The 20,436-nt window shown below is 38.0% G+C and overlaps 1 protein-coding gene across 13 annotated transcripts in view; it reads right to left on the reverse strand.

Annotated features, from left to right (window-relative positions):
* Positions 1–554: 554 nt before the first annotated feature.
* The window catches only part of GHR (growth hormone receptor), a 125,435-nt gene continuing 105,553 nt past the window's right edge, over positions 555–20,436 (reverse strand). For all 13 annotated transcript variants that reach the window (XM_040580395.1, XM_040580407.1, XM_040580403.1 and 10 more), the window contains 7 exons: positions 17,116–17,245; positions 14,553–14,713; positions 13,433–13,611; positions 8,567–8,738; positions 6,374–6,464; positions 3,620–3,689; positions 555–3,349 (listed from right to left, as the gene is read on the reverse strand). In XM_040580395.1, the coding sequence (XP_040436329.1) occupies positions 2,387–3,349; positions 3,620–3,689; positions 6,374–6,464; positions 8,567–8,738; positions 13,433–13,611; positions 14,553–14,713; positions 17,116–17,245 (1,766 nt within the window). In that variant the 3' untranslated portion in view covers positions 555–2,386. The remainder of the gene's footprint in view (positions 3,350–3,619; positions 3,690–6,373; positions 6,465–8,566; positions 8,739–13,432; positions 13,612–14,552; positions 14,714–17,115; positions 17,246–20,436) is intronic.

Consider the following 20,436-nt stretch of genomic DNA (forward strand, 5'->3'; position numbering starts at 1 on the left):
ATCTAGCTGGATTCCTCCAACAGCTCCCTCCCTATGTCTAGAGAAAAGAGAGTAGTACATTACTAAGTTACACACTGGGAGCCATTCAAGAGACAGCATTTTCCATAGAGACAGACTATCTGACATTTCTGACATCTCAGAATTCATACACTGCTAGATTTTAACTATCACTACAAGTCACTATCGAGGTTTGTCAGAATATCTGGTTTGTGGATTCAGCTGTAGGTACAGATCTTGAACCGCTGCGGCTTGTTTATTTGCAACCACAGGCTATTCCAGCCAAAGGTAAACTGGTCTGCTAAGCTAGTAACACATGAATAGACATTTCTGGGTACAGCATGTCCTATTTCCATCTATAAATTTAGGTCCATGCTTCTACTTTTAACTACAGACATATCAATCAGTGAAAACACTGATCCTATTAGGCATTGCTTGTATTCTAAGAAAAGCTGCATTCTGCTTTATTAAATGAGAAATACTTGATTTCTCCTCATAAACCCTCTATTTTCCATTGAAATAATTATCTGCAATAAAACACACTGTGTCAGGACAAATCGAAGACAATACATTTATTAAACTTTGAGAAAAACAAACAAAACACTGACATAAGTAAAGTTAAATAGAAACCGAAAGATACATCTTCTGACCAGCGTATAATGGCTTGTGTGACCAGTAAAGTACCAAAATGACATTCTGAGTTTGACTGAGGTATTTTAACTATTTTTGGCAATAGAAACAGAGTAGGAAACTTGTTCCAAACACACATAGGCATTACTTGTATTAGTGTCTACCATCTATGGAATTTTATATGAAACTAAATAATGTAGCTGTTAGAAAAATATAGCAGCAAATGAGCAGAATATCTAATGCACATTTACCATAAAGTACGTGCTAAACTCAAAAATCCCACCCAATAGCTGGGCCCAGTCCTGTAGCCCTTGGTCACAAAGACAGCATTGGTGAGTTCAGTGGGAGACATCATGAGCAAGACCAGCATTCGCTGCACTTCATACACTCCTGTTCAGGTCAGAAAAAAAGAAATCAACGTCCCTGCCTGCTTTTTAAGAAGAACCCTGCTATGATGAAACCATGGCCTAGGAAGGTAACTTCCGAAGCAGCAATAGTTCATTGCAAAGCTCTGTCAAGTTCGTAATAAATGTAAGAAAAAAGACGGCTTTCCCACCAAGTTTCAGGTTTCTCTCCTCTCCTTCTGAAAGTCTGCCTAACACAGTTGTAGAAGATGCTGTTAGGCTGCAAAAAATAAAAAACACTTTTGAACACTACTGTATCCAATTCTCTAGTTCTACTGAAGTCTTCTAATCCTGTTATATCTTTAAAAATGAACTGCTGGCTAACTCCTGAAGTCCTTATTTTGTTGTTTTAATCAAGACTTTATGTGACACAAACTAATAAATGTAGTGACACTTTTGGTTGTAGGAGGGCTTCAGAAGTTGGTCAAATGTGAAGAGATCATGCTGCTAAGTCACCAGAGGTTATTCCTGTGTTCTCAAAAATTTTCAGTGAAAGTATAGTGGTCAACAACATTTTACTTGTAAAAAAGTATATTAGTAGCATTAACCAGAATCTGATAAAAACCAGAATAATTTGCCCAAATATTTTGTCTATTTTAAAGTTTTCTATAAAACTTTAAATCCAATGTATATTTCTATATTAGTTACCATAAGAAAGTAATAGAATCTGTTACTTTAAGTTTCTACAATATTTCAAAATTTCTCTACAGGTTTCTTTGGAGGTACAAAATGGTTCTGTAAAAATCTATTTTTTCTTTTTGCTGTGAACAAAACTTTTATAAAACAGAAAACTCCTTTTTAACATTGCAGCAATTACTTTCCTTACATGGGTCTTCATAACTGTACTACAGTGTGTAGTTAATAGAAAACATTATACTTTATGACTAAAATATTAAAATATATTTTATTAATTTATATAAGTCAAAATAGATGTGTTATTTATTCAATCTACTTGTTTTTTCACCTATATGTTCAGTTCCTAATTATTGATATAAAGATCTCTGCCAACAGCACAGTTTTTACTAAGTTTTTAGACTTTAAACCACCTGATTTTTAGCTTTATCAAAATGCACGATTTACTGTACATTAAACATAGTAATTTCAATGTTTACTATCACAAAAATCAACACCCACAAGAACAAGACAGTCACTGCTAGTAAAACACTCTCAAGACAAATTCATAGATAATATTTACAGAACACAATAGGAATATTTTGATGAATATTTTATGTTTCAACATTGCAGACAGAATTATAAGAACCATGAAAAACTTGTAGACTTCATTTTGGTTTCAGCATACAAGCCCGAGTTGACTCTCTGCTGTGAAATACTGCACACATCTAGTCAAAGAAGAGCTACGGCATGATTTTGTTCAGCTGGTCTGTGCTCACATAGCCACAAGACACGTTGAATTCCTTGTCTGGCACAGGCACTGCAGTTGCATTCAGCACAAGGCCTTGTGGAGAATGAACGATATGAATAGACGTATAGTCTGGGACAGGCATCTCTGAATTTGGGGTTTCTGCTGTTGAAGTTCCAAGATTGACACCGGTAGTGGTAAGGCTCTCTGCGGTGAAGTAAGCATCCTCGTTACAGCTTTGCTCCTGAACATGCGGCTCATACTCTTCATGGGAAGTTACAGCAATACATTTTTTCACATCTGCCTCACAGAAGTAGGCACTGTCCATGGTGAAGTTTTGTCTTGTGCAGCCTTCACATTTTGCTCTCCCCACCTTGGATTTCTGCCCTGGTGAAAGTACAACACTGCCTGCTGGAGTAATATCACTCACTTGCGCATAAAAGTCAGTATTTGTCAATGAATTCTGGTTACTTAGCTGGGTATGGACTGATGGACTAGCTAGGTCAATGCTGTCTGCAAAAGGTGGCCATGGCTGGCTATTTTGGGACTGAGTACTCATATGTGGCCGTTGGGTGTCTGTATTGGCAAGGGTTGGAAGTGACTCATCATTATCTCTTCTATCAAGGCACAAGAGATCCTCTTCTTTTTCAGTACCCTTTTTGAACTGATCAATATCAGAGATGGCATCACATGTGTCACTTGCACTGAAGTCTGTCTCTGGAATATCTGGTTCACAACAACTGGCCCGTCCAGAATCGTCATCTTTCGCTCCCAAGCAACTGTGTGATTTCAGATGACCTTCACTCAGGAGCCTGTCAGTATCTGAGACTCTGTTCTTTTCATCAGGGTCTTCTATGTCCAACTCAATAAACTCAACCCACAAGTCATCATTGTATAGCTGTGACTTGTAGCTGTCGTGGCTGGCTAAGATGGAGTTCACTTCATCTAGCTTTCCTTTCTATAAAGCAACAGAAAATGAATGTCATAAAGGAAATAATGAAAATGTTTGTGCTTTTTATGATGTCAACTTAAGCAAAGGTAACTGTTGCTGATGTAATATTTGCAAGGGGTTTTTTATTATTTTATGAAAATTAATTCTGTGGCAACTCTCCCCGTGTCATAATTTCTTCTACAAAATTTTTCTGCCTGGGACAACAATTGTCACCTGCTACTACTACAGTGATTCCCACTGTAGAGTTTAGAGCACCTTTAGAGTTTAGAGTATTACCTTCAAGAGATCTGGGTCGATCCCTTTAATCTTTGGAACAGGCACAGGAGGAAATATGAGCATTTTTATTCTGGAAAAAAAAAAGATGGCTTTTAATTGACAGTAGACCTTTTTGAGGAAGTCAGAAATAAGAGAGCCTTACATTGCACTTATACTTAATTACTTCAAAACTGAAACACCTGAAGATTCAATTCCAAATAGTCCTAAGGAAAAGAATGATTGTTTTCTGTCATTGCAAATTAAAACCGAAGTTTTCTGCCACCTTCCTTGTTGAAATCATATACATTTATGTGGGAATCCATTTTGGAATCTGGTCTTTGATAATTTAATGCTCTATAGAAAGAGAATAAATTCCTAGAGGTCTGTCAATAGTTTCCCTTTTTAAGTAATTTTCAAAGGAATCTGACAGGAGCCTCAGGGTACAGAGTGACTTTCCCAAATCCTTCTTTCCAGGGGCAGAGTAGTTTTGCATAAGCCAAATAAATTTAAATAGGGGAACAGGAAAAGGGAGTTGGTGAAAAGAGTGAATGACTTTAGAACTAATAAATAAAACAGAAACACAACTGCAAAAATGTAGGCTAGTGTTTTGCCATCTCTATGACACTTCTGTTTTCTGAATTACTAACGTAACAAGTAATATGTAATAATGACAGTAATACCTAATAATAACACTCGTAGAGGAAGAACTAGTAACTGGCTTATGCATGTACATACTGTGGAAATATGTATTACTCTGATCCTTCATAAAGTGGATTTCTGATTTTTGAGGGGACAAAAAAAGCCCAAACCCAACAAGAAAACCTAATCAGAAGGATGATTTTCCATTAGTAATAATCCAACAACAGCAGGCCATGTCTATCTCCTCTACCTCCCTGCTTCTTTTGCAAACGGATAAACCGTAGTTCTCAAGAGGAAAATTCAACATTCTCTTTATATGGGGCTATTTGCCCGTTTTAGAAAGTAAGCTGTGGGGATGGTAAATCCAAATCCAAACATTAGTTTTGCTGCATTGTTAGTGACCTTAGTGAGGTCCAGAGAGGATCAGAGGAGACTTAAGAGTGCCAGAGAGAAATTTAGGCACCTTCTGCCAAACTATGGAAGGCCCAAATTCCCCAGCTGCTTTTCTTTTTGGTAGACCCTCAAAGTTCTGCCCAGCAAGCCTGAACGAGAGCCAGAAATCTGGTGATTTTATACTGGGTGGGCTGTCAGGGTACCAGTTTCAGATTTGTACTTACACTTGAATCCACAAATACGCTGTTCTGACAGGATTGGGGACTCTTCTAATGACACAAAGGATTTTATCACTCACTGCCTGGAGAAATCATTCAGGAGAACTACGCTCTGCTCTCTTCTCAGCCTTCCATAATTCAAGCCTGCATCTCTCAAATCTAAGAGTATGGCCTAACCATACGGCACCTGTCCTAGGAAGCCTGGTTCAGATCTGGTGAGATCAGAACTGAGGATGAATTGGTATCTTTTCAGATACAGGGGGAAGCCGAGCCTGGATATTTTGCATTACGGGAAGCCCACGCAGCCTGCTCCTCTGCAGAATACACTGCCACTCCTACCACCACATGCACCAGTTTGAAGGAAACGGTGCAGGCCCATAGGTCCAGAAAAAACTTTCCAAACAAAGGGTCTTCAGTGGAGAAAAGCCTCCTCCAGCAGCCATGATTAGCATGGGGAATAAGCTCTGATCAGAGACATGCATCAGCCCTACAGGATCTTTTGTGACTGTGCCACTCCTTGCTCAGTGTGCTGACCTTAGTGAGCTCCTGGTCCCACATGAGAGTTGTTCTCGCCCCATTCTGACACATGAAGCTTTTGTCATGCATTGTTACCAGCAGCCTTGCTCTTAACCCTGGGATCGGGATACTATTGCAGGGAGTAGCTTCCTGACATTAAGCTCTGCCAAAGCATAGTGCCACTTGCCTACACTGGTTTTTTAGAGCTGCTCCACCTGCACTATATTGTTTTCATTTCAATGGCTTGTTTTTATGCTGAGGTGTGCAATACGCCTCAGTGTTCATTTTCAAAGTATATATACAAGACCACCGACAACATGCATGTGCGCACTGGGATTTGACCATGCTGTTACTTCACAGTCTAGGACAGTATTGGTATGACACCCAAGCTAAATTATTTTGTCAAAACCTATCCCTGAACATCCATATTAGGGGATGAATTCATTTTGAGACCATTTTGTCATTTTTATGTATGTTTCATTTTTATATGTGACACAATTTTATAATTTTTATAAAAGATACAATCCTGTGCTTTGTTTTATTCTATTCATGTTCTTTATAGAAGCTGCACCCTATCCACAGAGACCAAGTATCTCCCTATGACTCAAGCTCTCTCCCTTGGCTCTATGAAGAAATAGAGATTAATGAAACAGTCTAAGAACAACAACAAATACAGATGTTTGTGTGAAACTTTTGACCAGTATGTGGGTAAAAACAGTATTTACAAAATTTGAACAGACTAAAAAAACAATCCCCTTCAAAGCCTAAGTAAATTAACTATGTAAATACTACAGAATAAAATTTTCTGCAATCCAAAAGGAAGGAGCTGTCAACATAATCAGATTCCTACCACTGAAGGCCCAGTATGTACATATGCCAGAGTCCTTATAGCTTATGAGAACGGATAACAATTTTCAAAATAATTTCTAGCCCCCCAGATTTGAAACAATTGAAGCACCCTATTTTCTAAGCTACAAGTACATAAAATCTGACAAATAAAACTCTCTACCTTGGTTGTTTAGACAGCAGGATGAAGATCACTGTTACGGCCAGCCCACATGCTCCGAAGATAACAACTAAGAACCATGGAAACTCAATTTCTGAAGCATTAGAACAAAAAGATATTAGCAGGAATCTGCATCTCTGTTGCATTAATTTCATCTTTCTCTTTCACTACCTGAGGATTCCAAAGTGGTAAATACTGACAGTAGAATTTTTAGTTACTTAAATGTGAAAGTTCTCTGTTAAGCAGAAATAAAAATAGCCTTTTGGTTTTCATACTGCATTTGTGAGTCCACTGAGACTCCTTGTGAAAACAGATTGAGTTTTTAAATATAAACAAGATCTTAGTATAGATAATACATGTAGCAAAACCAGCCATGAGGAACATACTGCCTATCTGGAACATGCTACCAATAGTCTTGATGGTATATAATGCTGCACATCATGTTACTGCTTGTTTGCCCAAGCTGAAAGAACATTATTAATAGCATAGTAAATCATAGATGAACTATTCTTCTCTCACAGAAACTAAAATATGATGGCGTCAAAAAGCATACTACTCTTCTTTCTAAAGGCCAAACTTTAACTACATTGTGAACTACCAACTGAAAAAAAAATACCTCCCTTTTATCAACCTTGCAGGTAGCTACAAAGAATTTAGTTTATTGAGAAATAGCATTTAGTAGGAATGAAGAACAATGCTGCTAAACGAAATGGTTTATCTTTTAAATGCTGGGAATTCCATTATACGTAAGCTGCCACTGTAGTATACAAAGTATAAAGAAATTTATTCTTGTCTTAGGTTCTCCTCATTTGTTCCCAATTTTAAGTTTTCCATGCAAACTTCACCCATTTTTTGGGCTAAGGAATAGTGACAGAAAGCTTTAGAATTCTATACATGAATATAAATATAACACCCTTTCAGGGAAAAGAAAGCAATATAAAATTCAGGTATGAGTTTTAGCCCTGTGTTCACAGCTTAGATTTTGACTGGACAAGTTTTAAAGCATGAGTATACAGTTCTATCTGGGTAAGTCTGTGTTAACAGGTCCCTGTTTTAATGGAGAACCAGTAACTCCTTGTCATGTCAGTAAGATCTGTGAATTTCCAGCTGCTTCAAGAAGTTAGAATATTGCATTTGATTTTAACTACTTTAAATGTTTAATACACAGAAAATATAAATTGTAATTCTGTGTTGATATACAAAACAAGAAAGAATAAATTCTCAATCAAATCAGATCACTGCTGCTGTGTGAGATGTATGGACGTTGATCAACTTGCAGAATCTGTGCTGTAGTGACTGAAGAAAACTGTGCTTGTAGGAAGATCTTAGATTTTCATGGTATTTTAATTTTGTTCATGTGAAAACCTGGACAACTTAATGTAGCTGGAGTTAATAAAATAAAGCCACGTGTCCAGAACGTTAGCTGTTCATGTAAGTTAAGAATGAAAACTTGTAATACAAAGAGTTAAAAAGGGCACTAGCAAGATTTTGAAAGATGAAAGAGTTACGGGGTGGTTTTATTTAAACCTTCACTAATACCCTGGAAAATTAAGTGAAGCAGCTTCATTTTTGCTTTCACAATAATGTGAAGAGCTCATATTTTGAAGAGTTAATTTAGTCAGTAGCTCAGAGCTGAGAATGCTTTAGGAAAAGGCACTGTCTCATTCTTTCTACAGAAAGAAATGTGGCCATCAACGGCTGTTTCCTCTTCTGTCTTTATAGCACTTTACGAACAAGTACAAGACAGAAGCAAGAATCAGAACACTCACTGTCCATGATAGTATTGGGCAGACCAGAAGAGCATTTTGTTATCATTCTGATAACAGACTTAGCCAGCAATACAACACTTCAATAAAAATGACGATTCTTCGCTACCAGAGTGCTCATTTTAGACAATGAAGTATGAGATTTAACTGTATTTCAGGCTCTATAAGATGTGCAGGCAGTTACTGTTTTCTTATTCTTAAAGCTATCTGTATTTTTGCTCTCTGATGAGATGTGAAACAGTCTTGCTGAGTTGACTACTGAACTTGTATTTGGAACTTGTACTTTCTCAATCTCACCAAATGATTTTCATGCAGTAGGCTGAATTATCAATCTAGCCACGCATACAATGTCAATGGAAAGGAGAAAACGAACCCCCAACACCACTGAAAAGACAAAAAGCATGGTTATAAAAACACTTTGCTTATTTACCTTCAGCACAATGAACAAATTCAATGCCTGTTTGAGAAAAAGATACATAAAGGACTTCACTGAACTCCCCAAATTTTTCGGAGGTACGTTGTCTTGATCGGACTCGTATCTCATAATCTCTTCCCATCTTCAGAGAGTACAGTGGTACCATTGTCGAGAGCCTGGGTTCTAACTGTAAAGACAGAAGGACTGTGATTTACTTGTTTGAGCTGTACTGGCAGTTTTACACTGCTTCTTGATTTCAGAATTAAACACCTGAAGTAATGTAAATCCTTTGTACTGTTATAACACCACATTACTGACTTCACAATGCCAAAAAGCTTGTTAAAATAACACAGGAGTGTTAAAACTTGTGCAATCAATCTCCCCTACTGAATTAATTTTAAGAAGAAAAAAGATTTAAAGGCCTTCTAACCAGATGCATTGCATCTTACAAATGCACTTATTTGGGGAACACTGCATAGCTCCCAAAATCTTTACCTATATATAAAATGTGATAATGGAGACTCTGTGAGAGCTGGCATCAGATTGCTGGTCTTGAGACTTCTATATTAACTACAACACACTTAGATACTGCCACACATCAAACAATGTAGGAAGTCACATTGGAGGTCTTGTGTGAAATCTTTCTCTTCTTCTATTACTCCTCTAGAGTATGTATTTTAGCTCTAACCGCCGGACACAAGTGTAAAAAAAGTAAGGAAAATGAGCACAAAATAGAAATCCATGTGGCAGATATAATTCTACTTCTGTTTCAGAATCAAGGATGACACTGGCAGAACTCATCAAGGGCTAAGAATTAAAACACCTGGAGAACAGCAGCCATTGGGGATTTAAAGGAAGCTTCAACAATACAATCCTATAATCACTGTAGCTGCATAATCTAAACTTGAGACACATTCTGTTAGTAGCTTCGATCTGTGGAGTTCTCTGATCCCTGGTGGCTCCAGACTCAAGTGTTCTGAGAACCAACCAGCTGGATTTTAGAGGAGGCACTGATCCCACGCAGGCTGCTTTTGTCTGCTAGTGGCTGAGCACAAGATCATGGAGATCAACTGGTCTATACTACAAAGGTTTTTAACATGTCAAGACTATCCAGCTGGAAAGTGTTGGGAAGGGAATAAAATCACACTTATTTCATGCTGTGAAGTCACAAATAGTACACTGAAGATTTACAGGCAGTTTTGTTTCGGTTTGCTGTTGTGGGGCTTTTTTGTTGGTTTTTTTCCCCCTTCTTTTTCTAAGACAATTAGTGGAGATTCTTAGGGATGCTGGACCACACAAAATTTTATGTACTCCAAATAATGGCGGCACTTGGAAAAAGCAGTATGCAGGCTAAATTACAGCCCTGAAAAATATGAGGTAAAATTACTGTAGTTGTGTACCTGAAATTGCAAGAGTTGCTAAAGAACAGATAATGCATTAATGGGCAGGATGTCTCTAGTCCACCAATGAACTAACAAGACACCTGGATGGAGCAAGATTTATAGACTGGGGAAGGTTCAGCATGAACTGAACATATGAATAGCATTTGCCATATGGTTAAATAAGCTAAAAGCCATATGAGAGAGACACGATAAAAGGTAAATAATAATGCATGGCAGCACATAGCAAATTCATTTAAAGTATGGAAAGGGGAGCTTGGAACCAGGCAGCTGCATTGCTGGACTTCAGTCAGTGTACACAGAGTGATGCTTGTGATTGCCATGCTAAAGGCAAGTGTAATAAACTTGCTGTTACACTGAGATGTGTCACTGCGCTGCATGCGTGAGCCTGCCCTGTAAGAGGGCTTTAACACAAGACTGTGGAGCAGCTGTTTGTCATTGATCAGCTGGAGCCCCTGGGACACTGAGAGTACCCAGTGGGATGGGGCAACAGAGGCAGAGGCTGGCCCAGGCATGACAGCAACCAAGGCAATGGTTTTCACCAACTTTAATAGAAAAACACTGAAAACTGGGAGATGGGCAGTACCAGGGAAAGGTTCAGATGTACCCTGGGTAGGAGTAGCACAAGGCTGGGCACCCATACAACACACGGAGATACTAGGCTGTATATCCAATGCAGTGCAGAGTTTTGCCCCCTCAAACCAGTAAGCCCTGTATCTCAGCCACAGTGCTGTATGAACACAGTGATGGTGTTCAGCTCTGGAGCCCATATTCCATGCTTCCCTGCCCTTCACTGCAGTGTGAAACAGACCTTTTCCAGCAAAATCTCAACAAGATAAAGACAGCCAGCAGAGTCCTCCCTGGTCCAGCCCTTTTCACTGAAGACTGATCTGTGATTGCCAATTTCATCCCTTATTACATGGATCTGGGCTTGCGTGGTTTTTTTTTTTTTTTTGTTTGTTTGTTTTTTTTAGTAAGTCAAAAGATCTAAATCTAAAATATGCTAAATAACTAAAGGAAAATTAGACTTCTAAGATTCCCTATCACACGTACATTTTTAGGCACTTCATAGACAGACACTTCACCATGAAGTCATTCTTCACTATTGCTCAGTTGATGTGTGTTTCCACACCTTGTTCAAAAAACACAGCAGACTCACAGGGTCTATATAGCTATTGCTAGTTATGACTAATAAACTAGTTTATGAATAGACATAAGAGGGGACAGAATGTAATGTGCAATACTTCAAGATAAAAGGGTAGAATTTTACAAAGATACCCAGCAAGCAGCTAATAAATATGACAATATTTTTTCAAACTGTGATAGAGATTACATTTGGCTCTGTCTCGTGAACACCTGCTATATGAAGATGGGGATTTTCTTGGTTTTAGGAAGTTTCTCAGAAAATAAATTTGATCCTCTTATCACTGTAACTTACTGTTATAATACTTTATTAATTAATGTTTTAGTTCTCTTTCAATTCATAATTTATCTATACCCAAGTAGTAAACGGACTGAAAAAAATGAATGCTATACATGAAAAATCAAACAGGTTCATCCCAAAACGTCTACAAAAATTACAAGTAAGTCTCAGTAAAGGGGAGACTTAGCAGAACTGAAATACTACAAATTAATCCTTTCTATCAGTTTTGTATCAGTTATATGTAAAAGCATATGGTAAAGCAGTCAAAAATTATCCATTTTCTAAAAAACTAGTAATAACAATATAACTAGGCATTTATATCTCTGTACTGCTTCAACACTCATTACGGAAGGTATTTGTAGCAAAGAATGCAAAGAGTTAAATTGTTGCTCCAATGCTGTTATTCAGAGTTCCGTGATTGTCTTAGGCCAGAACAAGTTTTTGTTCAGAAATCTCTTTTTTTTGTGCTCTGGTAAGTGACTCAGTGAATTATGTCATGGTTGTGCTCTTAAGCTGAAAGGCACAACAACTTACAATATATACGGCTGCAGTACAACATAATGTAAAGTACTACTTTTCTTGAGGCAATGACAGTATTCAGCCATCCCTTATCTGTTTTCTGAAAGAAGAAACACTGATCTTCTAGCCTTTGCTTTCCTGAGAAGAAATAGTCTCAAGGCATGCTGGAATTACTGATGGTACTGGAGCAAAACCAAAGCTTTATTAGGGTATTTATATGATTGATACCTAAAGGCTTATAAAAAAACATGTGCATTTTCAAAGAGGTTTCCGTATTGCCACCTGCTTTTGTAAATCCCATAAATACCCTGCAGATTTTCAAGTTCTTAAGGGGTATTGATTTACTACCTAAAGTTAACTCATTTCATAGGCTTTAATACAGGCTATACAGTAAGTATAGCGTAAACCAGTATGGAGAGAAATTCAGACAAGCATTAGGAAAAGTTATAGACATTATAGGCCTGTGTGGCTTAGTAGACTTAATAGTAAGGTGTAAGATAAACAGAAAATGCTAACATTGAGAAAGATAAAAGGTGAGAAGGTGTCCAAGGTCTTTCACAGATGAAGGCAGGCAAACCAGTTTGACTATGTTTCAATTGGTAAATTTGCTTTTTGCAAATTTGCCTTTTGTATATTAAAACAAACCAGTAACGTTAATAGTTGCTTTCCTTCTGTCAGTTAACTCAGTTAATAAGAAAGCAAAAATGAAGGGTTCTGCTTTGAAATGATGTTCTTAATGCACTGAAATGGTGTTCAGGAAGTGTTCTCCATATGCAAGTACGTCACAACACACTGGCACTTAGCCTGTCCATTCAGGTAAGCTGGGTACAGCTTCTTGACCATAACAGGAAAACTAACTGCTCAAGAACTTAATTGATTTTCAAAAAGAAAACTTAAAAAGATTTGGGGTATATGTATTTTATATTTCCAAGGACTATCCATATAGTCACAAATTTACCATTGCTGTCTGGTATGAAATCTGTATGCCTTATCTATGTTGCATTATTTTTACTTCCTTATTGTATTTTAAGTTATAACTCAAAGCTGCTTTTTTTTGTTTTGTTGTGTTTTGGTGTTGTTTGTTTGGTTTTTTTCAATCTACTGAAATGATAATTATAAATATAGGAACTACAGGTACCCTGAAGAATCTTGGACTGACATGGTGACATTTTCCAAGCAAAATATTCCTGTTCCAACTACTAAAAATACCACGCACTGTTTCAAATAGCTGTGGTTTAGGAGAACAACAGAGAAATATTTTATCCTTGAAAACACTTCTATGGATGTTTGTGTACTTTCTGATCTAACACAAGGATTTCAGGGTTTGTAATTATCATCCTGCATGCCAGCTATCTTGACACATTGTTACAATGTTTGCTAGAAAACTTCAGAAGAATATAGGTATGTTGTTGAAGACTTCAGGTATCATCTAATTAGCAATTACAAGCCTGTTGCTTTTCATAGTAGTACAGAAGTGTTAGGGACAGAACAAGCCTGCACTGTACTATGACTATTGTATAATAAATATTTGCTTCATACCTCCTTCCATTTTGTCTCATTAACTTCTTTGTACTGCAATTCATACTCCAGAGTAATCCATCCCTTCTGAACATCTGCTGTTGGTGGTGGATCCCATCTTACCTGGATATCCCCATGGATCCCAGTCTGACTAGTATTTAGCAGAGTCCAGTTAAGGTGGACAGGGGGATCAGGTAGTACTGTTTAAACAGAGTATTTGGAATAAAACAGCCAGTTTTCAATGTGAAATGATCATTCTTACTACACACTGTTAAATGATTTCAAGACTAAAAAAGCACATTAACTACATATTTGCTGATTAAAATCCAAAATGACAAAAGTCACTACATTTGGTACCAAGGCAGCCTGCCATTCGCAGTAGACATGCTCTGCATGAATCTCACCCAAGTGACTAATAAAGAATATGAAGAACGTATTAACTATTACACTACATTTCCCAATAGCAGTTTTTAAAACACTGAGACACAATTCTCCACCAACATTTAAATATAGAGTTCTCACTAGAAATAAAAACAATAACTGGAGTAACACAAAAAGGGAAATTAAATATTTAGTAAGTAATATAGAAGTACATTGAAAAACTATGGTATCCGAAAAATTTGTCTAATTTTGCTCAGTTGAAGAAAAGACAGCAGTGGGTATTGTAGTCACTTGCAGGAATAAATTAATCACATAGGTATACACCACTGCTCTTAACAACTGGCAACATCTGCAATGTCCCGGACAGTCATAATTCATACTGTAATAAATACAAATTCTAGTTTAGGAATGCTAGACATCTTGATTCTGTAGATAAGTGTTGATTCAGGGACAAAAAACTGTTTGGTTCCAGAACTTTGCAGAATCAAGATTTTAATGCCATCCTGGGTCACACTGAACAAGTATTTGTAGCATCCATTAGAAAGGTCTCAGAGTGACAGCAAAGGCAAGCTCATCTGCACACTTTTGGGAGACCACTGGTATTCAGAAAGAGAAACCATGTATTTGCTTTTGTTTGTATTTCTTAGAAACTAACTTTTCGGAGAGCGAAAATTTAAATACAGTGTTAATATGAAAGCTTATAGCATCACACCTATTGTGACAGAAAAACACAGAGATAAAATGCGTAATGGAAGCATACCTATTTCATCAACGCTGAAACATTTTTCATCAAATACTTCATCTTTATTGGCAAGCTTAACACAATATGGTATCCAAATAGAGGTGTAGGATGTGTTGAAGTAACAGCTATTTTCTCCTGCAGTGATATAATCAGGGCATTCTTTCCAGTCCTCATCATTCCTAGAATGACAACAAAAATGTAATATACGTGAGAGAGAGAGATTTACAGATCTTACAAAGTACAAAAGTACAAATTACAGATGTTACAAGACGCATTATTGATAAGTCATAACTTACATGGAAGTGAGAAAAATATGTCAGTATTGATTGTAATTTACAATGAAACCAAACCACTATCCAAGCAACCTGCATAAATGAATTGAGGTTCTCATGTAGTGTCAGCGGCATTTCTATGCTTTGGATGGTGCTTCAAAAGAACAGTCAGAGAGCACATCTTGCTATGCTGGTAGGTGCTAATGACTGAGGTAAATTTGATATGCATTTAAGCAACTGCTATTCAGGCAAATGCAGGAAGATAGCCATCTACATAACGAGGTCTGAAACAGTGAAAGCCAGTCCTTATGGCAGATCAGTCCTGCACCAACTGCACAGTCAAAGACAGGGGAGTGAGTTGCTCTGGGGCACCGAACTGGGATGTAAGCACTGGAGCATTTATTGCTCACCCAGGGAAGTGCCCAAGGGTGGATGCTGCAAGAGACTCGGCACAAACCAACCCAGGACTGCAGGATGTGACAAAGCGAACAGAAATACAGTGCTCTAAGTAAGGAAGGGCTACGTTCCTTGGGAAACAGAACTTCTAAAACACAGGCTTGGAACTACTGGCGAGAACCCTTTTTGTTCAAAAATTCATAATGTTCTCTGTAAATAAAAGAACTGCAGCAGGAAACACCACATTCATTTAATCTCTTACAAAAAGACAAACCAGCGGAGTTATAAAAAGTGCCATGAACTCTCAGACTGAGAAACACTGCTACTTGTCATTTTAATGTGTCCAAGCTAAAACTACTCACCAGGTTCAAAACTAAACAAGTCTTCAATTAAAGTAAAGTGGCAATGACCAAATTGTTAGAAACAGTCTACAGGAAAAGTGACATTTATTCAGTATTTCTGAAGTCACTTTAGAAAAAAAATGATCTCATAGTGAACATGTCTGCTGTTGCTATTCTTTGATACTATCTCTCAGCCCAAACAGAGATCTTTTAAAAAATTACTGTTGTGGTCTGTTAAAAATATATCGTAAGTGCCTTTTCTTACCAAGAGCCAATGAAGCTGTACAGAAGGAGAAGCTAAATCAATTATGCCAAGTGCAGCCTTCAATACTGGAGTGGGTGCTTAAGAAGTAAAAAGGCAGATGCTACATAAATTAAGAAGTATTTCTTCCAATAAGCACTGGTTTTGTGCTTAGCTGGTGAGACCAGACACTTTTTCTAAAGGAAGTGCTGTAGCTCTGCCAGAGTTAGGACTAGATACTGACAGTTAAGACACTATGGCTTGTGTTAAGTAGGAGACTGGGTTAAATGATAAATAAGAGTTCAGTTCTGAGCCTTAAATATGCTTGCATATTGAAACGAAACAGAAATATTTTTAATGTGGATGTTGAACTCACATCTTTTACTGAGGTATTCTAATTTCCAGGACAAAGACTTAATATGTGGTTGGCTCAACCTGCGTGGTACTGCTTTATCATAGTTTAATTAATTTCTAAAGTTTGTACCCCACGGTACATGCCACTGACAACTGTCACCTAAATATTTAAACTTAAATAGTGGTTTTAACTTGGATCCCTGTATTTCTGAGAGGTCTCAGAAGTGTAAGCAAGCCAGCCTTGCCACTAGGCTTAAGTTTTCTAAGCAACTGTACCATCACAAGTAGAAAGTGTCTGTAGATTCCAAAAAGGTTGAAAACCAATATATTAAAGTGTATAGGAACTCACACCCTCTTATTCCTGTGAACAAAAGGCCTATTTTCCTTGATAGCCTGGTAATCTCTATGACCTCTTTCAGGCTAATCATTGTAACAACCTGAAAATTACAAAAGCTTAAGTGGAATGTGAATCAGGATTTATCAAGGCTCAATGAAATGAAATCCCCAGTCTCAGAGCCGCCTTTTCACCTGGATGTGCACATTCAACCTAGCAACTGATCAATGGGAGCTTTATAAAATTTTAATACAAATTTGAAATGGGCTTGTATCCAAACTCCACATATGAGCATAGGTATAAGGAATCTCACAGTTGCAAGTTAGGTTGGTAAAGAATAAACTTAAGTTCCCTGTTAAAAACTCATTTTCCAAGCCATACAGTTTTCAGTTTTGGAATCTGCAACCTGGACCTATATCTATTAACAAGGTGTTCTTAAATATCTGCCAAGTAATGCTTGTCGCTGCAGATTGCCTAATAATGAACAAGAAATTTTGACACTGAAAAATATGCACTTAAACCACAGTTTTATGCCCTTAAAACCAGTGTGGCTCATACCATAACAAAAAATTAACAGCAATGAGCTAACAGGCACAGCATTCTCTGTCTTTTCCTCTTTCTTTTGTTCTTTCTGTATTATTACCTTTTCATGTACAATAGCTGTATTGTTCCTGGAGCAGTGAGGTTATAAAAATTTCCATCAGTCCAATAACATGAAAATGTCTCCAGTTCAGGTGATCTGCACGTGCTGATTTGTGGCCACCGCAAAAGGTCTGTCAGGAAAAATGGCAGGGGACAGAGGGGGACGCATTAAACAAATCCATAAACCAGATTAACATGCTGTTAAAATGAAACCCAGCATTTTCAAATTCCTTACGTACAATAAGGCAACATTTAAATTCTTTTTATGTGCGTATATGCAGATGACTATATCTGTAGGAAGCCAAATTTGAAAAATGGGTCAAGCTGTCTTTTGTGCAGTGTAGAAGTGTTAGTATCACACAGAGTGTGGGCATCTGCCAACCCTGCAGCCTGTAGCTGAACAGAACAGAATAGACTATTTCAGTTGGAACTGACCTACAATGAGCATCTAGTCCAACTACCTGACCACATCAGGACTGACCAAAGGTTAAAGCATGCTGCTAAGGGCATTGTCCAAATGTCCCTTTAAAGACTGACAGGCTTGGGGCGTCCATCAACCACCTCTAGGAAGCCTGTTCCACCCTCTCGGTGAAGAAGTGCTTCCTGACGTCCAGCCTGAGCCTCCCCTGGCGCAGCTTTGAACCATTCCCGCGTGTCCGTCACCGGATCCCGGGCAGAAGGGATCAGCACCTCCCTCCCCACGTCCCCTCCCCAGGAAGCTGCAGAGAGCAGCCAGGTCGCCCCTCAGCCCCCTTTGCTCCAAACCAGAGGAGCCCAGAGCCTCAGCCGCCCCGCGCAGGCCGGGCCTTCCCGCCCTCCCACCAGCGCTGTTGGCCTCCTCTGGGCGCCTTCGAGGACCTTCACACCCTTCTGAAATGGCGGGGCCCAGCACCGCGCACAGCACCCGGGGTGAGGCCGCACCGGCGCTGGATGCGGTGGGATAATCACCTCTTTTGACCATCTGGTTATTCTTTGTTTGATTAGTTCAGTACATATATACCCAAATTAGCCCAGCACTTGCTAAGTGTGGTGCTGCAGAACTCGGTACGATGCTAACCACAGCCGAGTATTCATCCAGCTGCAACGTGTGTACTCATCAGAGCAGCTATCTTGAATTGAGTTCAGGTTTGTGCGTATGACTTCGTGTAGATACAACATTACTCTGAGAAAGAGAAGGACCATTCAAAGCATGTGCCTGTTGCCACATACCACTTCTATATTCATAATTTCTGTTCTTTGACAAAACCGAAACAACGTAGGGCCATGAAATGACTGATACAATTGGTCATCCTCATCAACCCTTATGAGAAAAATAAAAAACAAAAGTTGCGGGCATGACTCCTTGATTTCAAAGTACGTACTTAACTTTTTCCTAATTTTTAAGGGTCTAACGCCAATACTTCCTATTTGGCCTGGAAAGCTTTCTATGGGAGATCACAAGCACATGGAAGTGTCTACCTCTCTTCACTGACTACCTGGGAAATGTGATCATTTATTTAAGAAAATGCCTCCATAATGCAATTAAAATGCAGGTATTAGTCCAGTGTTTATGACTGGTGAATTGATCCCTGGCCAGAGAATGACACGATGCTACCAGACTCTGCATGAGAACTTCTTTGGAAATATTTCTGCACTATCACAACTGTGAATATCCGAATTTCAGAGTAGACATAAGGAAGAGATTTTTTACAATGAGGGTGGTGAAACACTAGAACAGATTGCCCAGAGAGGTGATAGGTGCTCCATCCCTGGGAACCTTGAAGGTCAGGCTGGATGGGGCTCTGAGCAACCTGATCTAGTGTAAGATGTCCCTGCTCTTTGCAGGGGGTTTAGACTACATGACTTTGAAAAGTCCCATCCAACCCAAACCATTCTATGGTTCTGTGGTAATATTTGGTACAAAACATTTACACTTAAAAGTCAGAAAGAGTATTAAGGTACAGACATACAAACACACACACCAGATGCTTCCTCCTGCACATGAGGATTTTGCAGCTTTCCTGCATGTTGATGCCTTTATTTATAGCTCAGGCACAGCCACTCCACACCACAGCAATTTGTGTTTCTTGGGCTTAATGGTTCAAATTGTGTGCTTTGTATTACACACTGCCACGCATCCACATCAGGCAGTAACTAATATGTGAGTATTATGCATTTCTGTTTTGCTCATCCCATATCACTGCCTCATTTCACACTTGGACATTGAGCAAGACCTGAATAAATGTATGTAAATAAGAGATTTTGTAATTTGGGTGGCTTATCCCCCGGCCCAATTTAGAATTTTTCTGGCCAACCTAAAATAACTGATGTTTGATGGGAAAGAGTTAAACAGGAAGGTTTCTTTCTTAGCCAGCATGTTTCATTTCACTGAACTTTAAGTGTGTTTATTTTTTAAATTGGAACAAATTTTGAAATTAAGTGTTGCAGCAAAAAGGAAAAAAAAATCACACTGTTCTTTTTCAGAAAATTTTGAAACAAACCATTTTGACTATTGTGCCTGATTTTTTTTGGTATGATACACAATATTTGACAGCTTTGGCTTAAACCCCAAAATGCTTTTGATTGATTTGAGCTTTTACATGTTTTTACAGCATACTTCGAAAAAAATTCACATCATAGAAATCTTCATTAAAAACAGCAGATGGTTGTGAAATTGCAAACTGTCGTAACACAGATCCAAAATAAAACAGAAGATTCAAGAACAGTATAATTTGTTAGATGTATGAATGTTCCAGATCTAAAACTTGAACTTTCTTTCCTATTTAATTGAAAAATCAAATAATTGTTTAAAAGCAAAACAAAAATAAATGAAATTTTGTGCCTTTACTTCAAAGACATAAGTAGAATTGCCTTGATTGCATAATACCTATAATCAACAAGATATAAGTCTCTTCTTCTATAAACAGATGGTGTGCAAGGAAGTACATGTTACGGCGTTTCCTGTTTCTACCCTCAGATACATGCATCAAGACAAATATAGCTATTTTTACTGAAACAGGTTAAAAATTTGAGAAAATGATATACTGGAAACCCCTCCTAAATTAGAGTATTTCTGTTGATGCCTGTGCCATGTTTTTTTATAGCTAGAACATACAATATTTAAAGCCCATGCAAACCATGTCCTCATATACAGAGGTAAATAAAGTCACACTGTCACTTCTTAACATGATGAAATGAACTGAATGGAATCAAACTTCACTTGCATTTTGAGAGGTCCAGCAGGATCTCAGATATAGGCTCTACGATGTCTTAATAATGAATTCTGTTGATTTCACCAGATTAATATACAAGTTAAATTAAAGACTGTAAGACATACAAACTT

The sequence above is a fragment of the Falco naumanni genome, chromosome Z (assembly GCF_017639655.2).
Source record: "Falco naumanni isolate bFalNau1 chromosome Z, bFalNau1.pat, whole genome shotgun sequence".
Taxonomy (NCBI): Eukaryota; Metazoa; Chordata; class Aves; order Falconiformes; family Falconidae; genus Falco; species Falco naumanni.